The 9,069-nt window shown below is 36.6% G+C and overlaps 1 protein-coding gene across 2 annotated transcripts; it reads right to left on the bottom strand.

The window, feature by feature from the left end:
• Positions 1-2,371: 2,371 nt before the first annotated feature.
• LOC132170364 (uncharacterized) lies at positions 2,372-7,225 on the bottom strand. Of its 2 annotated transcripts, none has more exons than XM_059581318.1 (7): positions 7,098-7,225; positions 5,139-5,510; positions 4,160-4,387; positions 3,718-4,072; positions 3,505-3,632; positions 3,223-3,358; positions 2,372-2,875 (listed from the first exon to the last, which is right to left on the bottom strand). In XM_059581318.1, exons 2-7 carry the CDS (start codon positions 5,483-5,485, stop codon positions 2,636-2,638), a joined length of 1,434 nt encoding a protein of 477 aa, XP_059437301.1. In that variant the 5' UTR covers positions 5,486-5,510; positions 7,098-7,225; the 3' UTR covers positions 2,372-2,635. The 2 variants fall into 2 exon arrangements, with proteins under 2 accessions (XP_059437301.1, XP_059437302.1); XM_059581319.1 differs by having other exon boundaries at positions 5,139-5,522.
• Between the last annotated feature and the right edge of the window lie 1,844 nt (positions 7,226-9,069).

The following is a 9,069-nucleotide window of genomic DNA, read 5'->3' on the forward strand; positions in this document are numbered from 1 at the left end:
ACCATTCCGGCTAGAAATGCTCTTGGAACAATAAAACCCTAATACTGTACTATTATTCGGATAAGATTTAATAACACCAGACTTTATGATTACATCAATATTGCTGTTTGTATTGGTTGGCATATCATCTAACAAAAACACATGCTCTAAATCAGAGATATAATATGCTACCGAGGAGTCAGCAACCTGCAACTCAAACCTAACTCAACTTGAGTGCTCCTACCCAAATTTGTAGCACGCCTAAAACATGTGCCCTCCTGCTGTTGTACGTTGTTGGTCCTAACTAAAATAGTTGATGATTTAAGCTGGAGAGAACGGCATTGTGGACTGAGAGAAGAAAAATGCATTGACAATTAAACCCTAGAAAATGCCAAGAATATATATTAGTTGTGGAATGATCCCTTCTCAAGCTGATTATTATTCCTTAAGAGCTTGACCTAATTGTGCAAGGAGTAGTATCCCTTGGCAGTGTATTTAGTGATAGACAAATAGGGATTTTCAAGTCCCTAGTAATGCTTCCACTTGAATTTATATGCCTATATAGGGGAGCCTTGTGTAGGCATTAGAGCCTACACTCTTGGTTTCATAATCGGAATTGAAAAGAAAGTTTAGAGGTCTCAAAACCCTAACCCTACAATCTACATGTACAAAACAAGAGGAGCAAGAAAATTCAATCAGCCCCCCCCTATACACAAACTAGCTGACTTTGGAGTTAGTGTTTCTACCTTTGCAAATTTCTGTTTTTATGATCTAATACTTTACTTTTTTTTTTTTTGTAATGCTACTTCTTGGGGATCTTCCACTATATTTTATGATTTATATTTCCTACAAGTTATGCCTATAATTCAACACTAGAGCGAGTGACATAAGTCAGACAAGGCGTCATAATTGGGTTCAATACTAGTTGGACCAATCTAGTCCAGAAAAGCCTAGCTTTCCCTATCATTCAAAAAAAGAAGCCCCAACAATAGTGGCTAATCAAGTCAATCGGCCCATGACAGCCAAGGATGCCCTCCTCAGCCCAACACGAGGCCCGATCCAGTACTTAAGAGAAATGGTCGTGGGAAAGTAAATTATTGGGGAATGACTAATGCTACAAGTCTCTTCTGTGTCACTCCAAGAATGATGTGCCTCTTAAAATTACTATTGAGCTTGTGATTGATCATTATTGAATTTTGGTCAAATAAAAGTCATCTCATTTTTAGGGTAATACGAGTGACACGAGAGAAAATCTTAAGGGAAAGAGATATAAAATAAAAAAATGGGGCTATAAAATAATAAAAAAAGTATCTTCATGATCATCTTCCTACATACAAAAGATGCCTTAACGAGCAAATGATTAAGGTTGCGACCTCGCACACGCATAAACATAAAAAATGAGAAAACCCCACCACGACCAGAATTAGATCTTATTGATGATATAGCAACCATGAACCAAACCTATGATAGATAAGGATGTGCTAAATCATTCATGGTGACCACGCAATATAGGATTGACGACAAAGGCGGGCGACAATTAATCCCCAACTTAAAATTTTATTAATTCCCGGAATAGAATCCTTTCCGGTTTAAGTGAACTGGATAATATCTAATTAGTTATGGTAAATGAGTGATTTGGTCTTTTCACTTTTTTAGGGAACAAAAATATCATTCTACTGTAACTAACTGAATATTCTTCAGTTCAAATAAAATAGAAAGGATCCTAATTCATCCCTCAATAATTTTCATCCGTTAATGCCCCATATAATGTCTAGATACCCTTCCTACTTGCTTCTTTACCAACTATGTATAAACAAATCAAAGTCTGGACCGGTACCACTAGCAAATCATAAAGTAAATTGGATTGTTTATTTTAAGATAAACGTGAATTTGGCCTAACAGCCAGATGTATCATTCGGCTGTCAATGTCTTATCTCAAGTTTATTTCTTATCTTTTTTAAAAAAAAAAACAAAAAAAACAAAAAAACAAAACAAAGGATCCCTCGTCATTATATTTGAGATGTATTACGAGACATAATCTGTTTCAATCAAACTTTGTTAACCTCCCACCTTCTCATCCCAATCTTCTGGGTGCTTAGTATCAGTTATCAAAATATCCAATATTTCTACAAGATCATCCAATGGAAAAGATATGTGAGAGGAACTTCCCAAAACCCGAGAAGGGCCCACGGGCCCTCTTATGGGCAAGGGCTTCTCTGCTCGGACTAGGGAGCCCCTTTCTCATTCCCCTACTATTTATTTCTTGCCCCCTTCCTCTTTGGGCAAGGAATTGATAGGGGATATGGATCCATTTCTGGCGTCTCAAAACCCCAAATTCAGAATTTCTCAGGCGATGTGACTAAACAACATAGACGACAGAACAAGATAACAATAAAGAAAAGAGTTTTTCATCTCTATTTTCGCCAACAGTTGTTTATCTGCCTCAGCATGCTATTCAATTTTCCATCATTCCATGAAAACAGAAATAGCAAGCCACTAACCATAACCAGACTACATACTGAACTAAATCTCTAACCATGGTGTGTTAATAATGGTGGAACCTACTTACATCTTTCAGTTCACCAAAGCTGCCGGAAACTCATCAGTCATCAGCACCACCTAAGAGCTTAGATTCCCTAAACCAGATAATTAGTGCTTAAAAGCCAAAGAAGCCAAGTTCGCTGGCTCTCTCCTTCTCAAATGTCTCGAAGTACTGATAGATGATTGTGACAGCAAGCAATATCCCAGTTCCTGAGCCAATTGCTCCCATGAAATCTGCGAGCACCGTAAGTGCACCAATGCATATTCCACCAAAGGCTGCGGCAGTAGGTATGTAGCGATTCAGTTCCTTCTGTAAGTTTGAATCTCGATGTCCAGGCATCACCATTTGTTGCTCCTGCAGAACCAGCATGAAGTGTTCAACATCATCCAGAAACATATGATTTATGATTATTACAGTTTTGGAGCACCATAACTTAATTCTACAGATCTCTCGTCTACAATTTGATGCACAAGATAATAAAGCTGCAGCAGCGCTAAATAGACATCATTAATCAGCATGGCAAATTTGTACAGAATTGCTGCACAAAATAGAGCAAGGGTGTCTTTATACGACCACAGAACTAGGGAAAGAAGTGGCATCTTATGTGGTCATGCCTCCTCAATTAATTTTTTGCACTCGAGTGTCATTCCTAATCAATAGACTGCTAGCAATTTAAAGACAAAAATATCATCTTGGAATACCTTGAGCTGCTTAGCAACATCTCGGGCAGAAGACCCAGATACTTCAATCCAAGTTTTAGAGAACAGTGCACAAGCTGAAAGCATAAACACCAGATAGAATAGAGCATGGAATGGATGGGCTGCCATATCTGCCAAGCTGCATAACGATAACATACACGGGAAAAGAAGGCATCAGAGCAAGCAGAAAGCAAAGAGAAAGATAAGAGGACTAGCTACTCCTGTTGGCACACGCTTTTGCACTTTAATAAAGAAATTTAACAATACAGGAAAATACTTCGTCACCTTGCTGGTGCAGTGACATAGTAAGCAAGACCACCAACAGGAACAAACTGGCCACCTGAATATTCAGATTCCTTCCACTTTCCCAACAGGTTTACAAGGAAATTTCCACTGTATTTCCTGTATAGCAACTGTAGAAAAAAGAAATGACGTGATATTAAATACATGGTAAAGCTTGGTGTCTGATTTTCACCAATGCATGATTAACTTTAGTACCTGGGAGATGAAATAAAGATTGGAAACAAGGGCAGATTGGAGAATTATAGGCATGTTGGAGGTGTAGAAAAGCTTAATTGGATATGAGCCCTGTTGTCCACGAGCATTCTTTGATCTAACAGGCAGGACTACACGAAAACCTTGGAAATAGATGACAATAAGGAAGATCAAGACTGTAGCAAGCAAATTAGTAACATTCGGAAGGTTCTGCCGATAAAAAGCCTCTCGGAGAGCACGGACTTTGTCACTCCTAGTAATCAGTAGATGGAACAAAGCAATAACAGCACCTTCAAATTCAGCTCCCCTACCACTGTTAATAGTTGTGGGGCTAAAAGCTTTCCAGATAATGCTTTCACTGCACAGTTAACAAGAAATTAAGGATTACAACACCAAAGATCATAGCATGCTGAAGATAAAGATGAAAATCAAAACTGTAGCTGACCAGATGTTGGTAGCTATGAAAAGAGAGATCCCAGAGCCAAGACCATATCCCTTCTGAAGAAGTTCATCTAGGCATATCACAATAATTCCAGCAAAGCAAAGCTGAACAATGATAAGAATGGCATTCCCCACACCAAGTTGACCAACGCTACCATACATCCCAGATAGGACATATGCAACAGCTTCACCAACAGCAATCAGGATGCCTAACAATTTTTGTGCCCCATTTCTGCAAAAAAACAGATGCCAAAAAAAAAGCAAGATGCATTACAATAGAAGCTACAGAGCCAAATTGCAAATGAGGAAGGGCATGCAAATTAATTACATGTACTGATGTACAGACAGTTACATTGTAAATACATAATCCATCGAGTGTTAAAATTTGCAATATGAATTTCTTGGCAGAGGTGGGATCTAATCTGAATACAATCCACTTTCCTCAGAAAAGAAAAGACTCATTTTTCTCAAAGTAAGAAAACATAAGACTGAATAGAATCAAGGACATAAGACTCCGAATTTTGACTGAACTTCTAGAAAATCTAAAAAATAAAGCAAAGACTGGGATGAAATTGCCATAAACCTGCTCCAATTTTTGTTTATATAGAGCATATCATAAGATATTAGGACTTGCCCTAAATTGTTGATACTAAAATGTTCAAGTGGTTATAAGGATTGGTTATAGGGATAGCCCTCTCCTGAGTTTACCAAATTTTCAATTGGATCCCACATGTTTGAAATTGATAATCAAGCCCCTGGACGTTCACAAGTGTCTAAACATCCTAAACTGCTGGAGCACATTGAAATACTTACCAAAGTAGAGAAGATTTATAGAGGAATCCAACTGAAACTTAGTCAAAGTAAGTTAAATCCAGAAAAATGTTTTTTAAAAAAGGAAATATAAAGCTTTTACAGAAATTCTTTTTAATTGAATGCTATGACATAATGCTGAAAACCGCAAAAAACAAAATCTCTATACTTACAAGAGGGCACGATCCTCACGGACACTGTTGTCCACTTCAATGATCTTTGACCCAGCCAAGAGTTGCATCACTAGTCCAGACGTCACAATAGGGGTAATTCCAAGCTCCATCACGGTCCCACGGTTTGATGCGAGAATAACACGCATCCAATAAAATGGATCGGCACCCGTTGTTGAGTGTATTCCATAAAGAGGAAGCTGACTGCAAACCAGAAAGATGAAAAGAGAAATGACTGTGTATATGACCTTCTCTCTGAAAGGAACCTTCCTGTCAGCACTCTGAACTTCTGGCAGAAATGAAAGAAATGGTCTGACCAGATGCAGCACTCTAAATCCTCCTCCCATCATTAGCAGTGAGAACTAAACCAAGCACCTGCTTCCAAAGCTTAAACATTTTAGCATCAATAGATCAACAACACGTGTCAGGGAAATAGTTTAACAAGTGTAAAAATCTTGTTAAAGCATGCACATCTAACAAAAAGGCATATTGCTCACTAGCATCTGTATCCCTATCTGATTCCATTCAATATAGCGTAAGCAATGTGTTGTATGGTACTGATTCATCACATAAATCAATTTATCACACACACTATTAGTCTATATGCATCAAAAAGATTGAAGTTAAAAAAATAATCAATAATTAATTATTCATGTATTCATAGATTCAGATGAGTCATATAGGTTGTGGTATCCTGAATTGTGAAAGTTGAGACTCATATCGGTGAATGGATTTTGAAGGCGTGTACATTTTGGTTGTGTACTAAACGTTGTGTACAAAATGAAACTAGGCTGTATAAATAACTTTAGGAAGCTCCAATTGTAACTTTGACTAATCCTTTTGGGTATAGGGGATAAGTGACTAGCGTGTGTGTTTATATATATAACTTGCCTGAGTCATGACAAATGGTAGCTAAACCAATCTAGTAATGCCATGTGACACTAAGGCATAATAGCGTAATGTAGGTCCTGATGAGAACATCAATAATGAGTAGAAGAGAATGTGATATCCTAGATTGTGAAAATTAAGTCCCACATTAAATTAGTGGATTATAAAGGCATATATGTACTAAGTCTCACGTTGGCTATAAACTAGGTAAAACTAGATTATATAAGTAACTTTGAAGAACTCCAATTGTAACTTTGACTAATCCTTTTGAATTTCGCGCAAACATTGATCACAAATCAAAGTATAGACCATGCCACCAGTAATGTGACCAAAATGAGACAATTAGCTCTGAACTTCGCAGTCTTCAAGCCTCATTGTTCTATTCCTAAAAACTTTGTTTATTCTCGTTGCTTCGGAAATTAAAACCAGATTTTCACTACTCCAAAGAGCCATAAATTAAGTGTCACAAACTGTGTACACACTATATCATAGCATAGGCTTCCACTGCACCTACATGTTTTCTACTCAAGATTGGCCCAAAACCAATTCTTCTCCTAGACTTAACAACATGGAACTCATCGACAGTGACTCCAACATAATTACTTGACCTCCTAATAGTCATGGCCCAATCCATCACCTAGTTCTTTGGCTCATCTATGAGTTCTTCACAAAATTGGCACCAAATCAGCAGGCGGAAACACACACAAATCCACATGCAAATCGAGACGCACCGTTTCAAAGGTTTATACAAATTAGCAGAAACACATTACAAAAACCACGACAATCGAAATCCATAATCTCAAGCGAATCTCAACAAAATCGAAACGACGCATAAAGCTAAGGAATTGGATCACAGAACGTTATTGATTTTAAATCTTGATAAAAATTTAAAGCAATTAAAATTCAGATGTACTTCACATTTACAAAATAAACAAATTCAAATTGAAAGAGCTCAGAAAGGCGTATAATTTCGCAGATCAATATTAATCCCACTGAAAAATAATTGTAAATCATGGCATGTAAAACGGAGGAACAAGGAGATACATCAAGGCGTGGAAAATAAGAGAGGCTTACACTAAGAAATTGAGGATCTCGGAGAGCTTCAGATCTGGAATTGGAAGCAGACGAGAGAAGCCAATTCAAATATCGACCCGGAATGCATGTAATATATCGGGCGTGAATCGGAGCCTGACAAACCCACGTAGAACCTCGTACACATGGCTGTTTTTTGATGCGGCGTGGCGCAGGGCTATGTAACCACTTCTACGACACCTGGCCAATAGTTCATGGACACCTGTAGTTCAGTTGGTATCTTGAGTAGATTGGGTCATTTGGTAAAAGGCTCTTAATAGATATTATTTTTTTAAAATTAAGTGAACGAGATAAGAGCAATTTTTTATTTATTTATTTTAAAAATAATAATAATATCCACCTACGATTAGGAAGATACGAGAAAAACACTAAAAAAGTACACAACATTTCCCTTCCGTAAAAGAGTTTTATAACTCGTCCGGGAATAATAGTCCACTTAAGGCATCATTTATTTTGATATAAAATATTTGAATAATTCTATTAAATAGATTTGATTTGAGGGTAGTTCAATTAGCCGGAGGTCAAGTCTCATGAAACGAAGGTTATTAGTTCGATTCTACTTTCACAAAATCATTATAAATATTAATTTAAGACCGATTTTTATTGTCACGACACTCAATTATACAAGAATATACTAAATAGTATTGCTCAAAATATTTTCGAAAATGATGATATAAAATATACTCTGAAGGAAAGCATTGAAAATGTTTGGGGACATTTGTTTTTCTATATTTGACAGAGATTGAAAAATGATATCAAAAATGTTTTTGGGTATTTAGTTTAGGATAAAAATAAGGGTTAAATACTATTCCATGGTTTGTACCAAAATCAAATAGCAACCTGGATTTTCAAAAATATCATAAATGGTACTTGTGGTAAGCCAATAAATCCACTTATTACCTTCGTCGAGATTATATATATATCTTTTTTGAAAAAAGAAATTACTTTAAAACAAAAAAAAAAAAAGCCTTAACTTAAAATAATTTTAATTTCTCTTATTGGAGTTTGATATGAAATGGAATGAAAATTTATTTTATTTCGCTATTATGCCCTTCTTTAGATTATGTACTAATTGAAATCAGATTTGTTGTTAGCACACATGAAGAAAAAGAGTGGAGGGCTTTTTAATGGTTTCCTGGTGCCTTGAGATTGGATAAAATCTAGTCGTTCACTTAGATTTGAAGGATTTGGGTAGGAGAAAGTGGGGAAAACTAATTTTATGAGTGGTATGACATTAGTTACATTGCTATTCATGCATTTAGTAACAACACGTGAGTGACCAAATTTTTTAACCGGAATGGAACGAGATTTCACCTAAATAGCATCATTATAATGCTTAGATACAATTACATATATTGTGATAGCGTTGTTGTAATGCCTAAATAGTTTTAAAGAGAATTACTTAAATATTATATTAAATATTTATGTATATTGCGATAGCGTCGTTGTAACGTCTAAATAGAATTACGTATTTAATATTGAATGTCAAATCATGTTGAATGGGGAAGCATTTGCATATGTCAAACATTGTGCGATGCGAAGTGGCCCTAACACAATGCATATTTTTTTTTTTTAAAAAAAAAAAAAAATTTAAAAGGTGGGAAGGGGCGACCAATGTAGTTTCCCCCCTTGGGTGTTACCATCGGGGTTCCCATCCGCTGTAGAATGTCCGGTTTGAGCCATAGCTACTGCCTGAGAAGGCAAGCCCGTCACTACAACCCCACAAAGGTGTGAGCCAGTAGAGCCCCTTCAAAGTAACATCTAGTTCACGCATCTACTATCACAAGCGGATTCGAACACGCGACTACTAAGATAAAAGGAATTCTTCTACCAACTCAACCACCACCCTTGTGGTAACACAATGCATAACTAATGAAGCTAAGTCAACGTTGTTTGAATGCAGACGTATCTCATTCGACCACTAGTGCATAGTACTAAAAAATTTTCATATTTA

Source organism: Corylus avellana, chromosome ca2 (genome assembly GCF_901000735.1).
Source record: "Corylus avellana chromosome ca2, CavTom2PMs-1.0".
Classification (NCBI taxonomy): domain Eukaryota; kingdom Viridiplantae; phylum Streptophyta; class Magnoliopsida; order Fagales; family Betulaceae; genus Corylus; species Corylus avellana.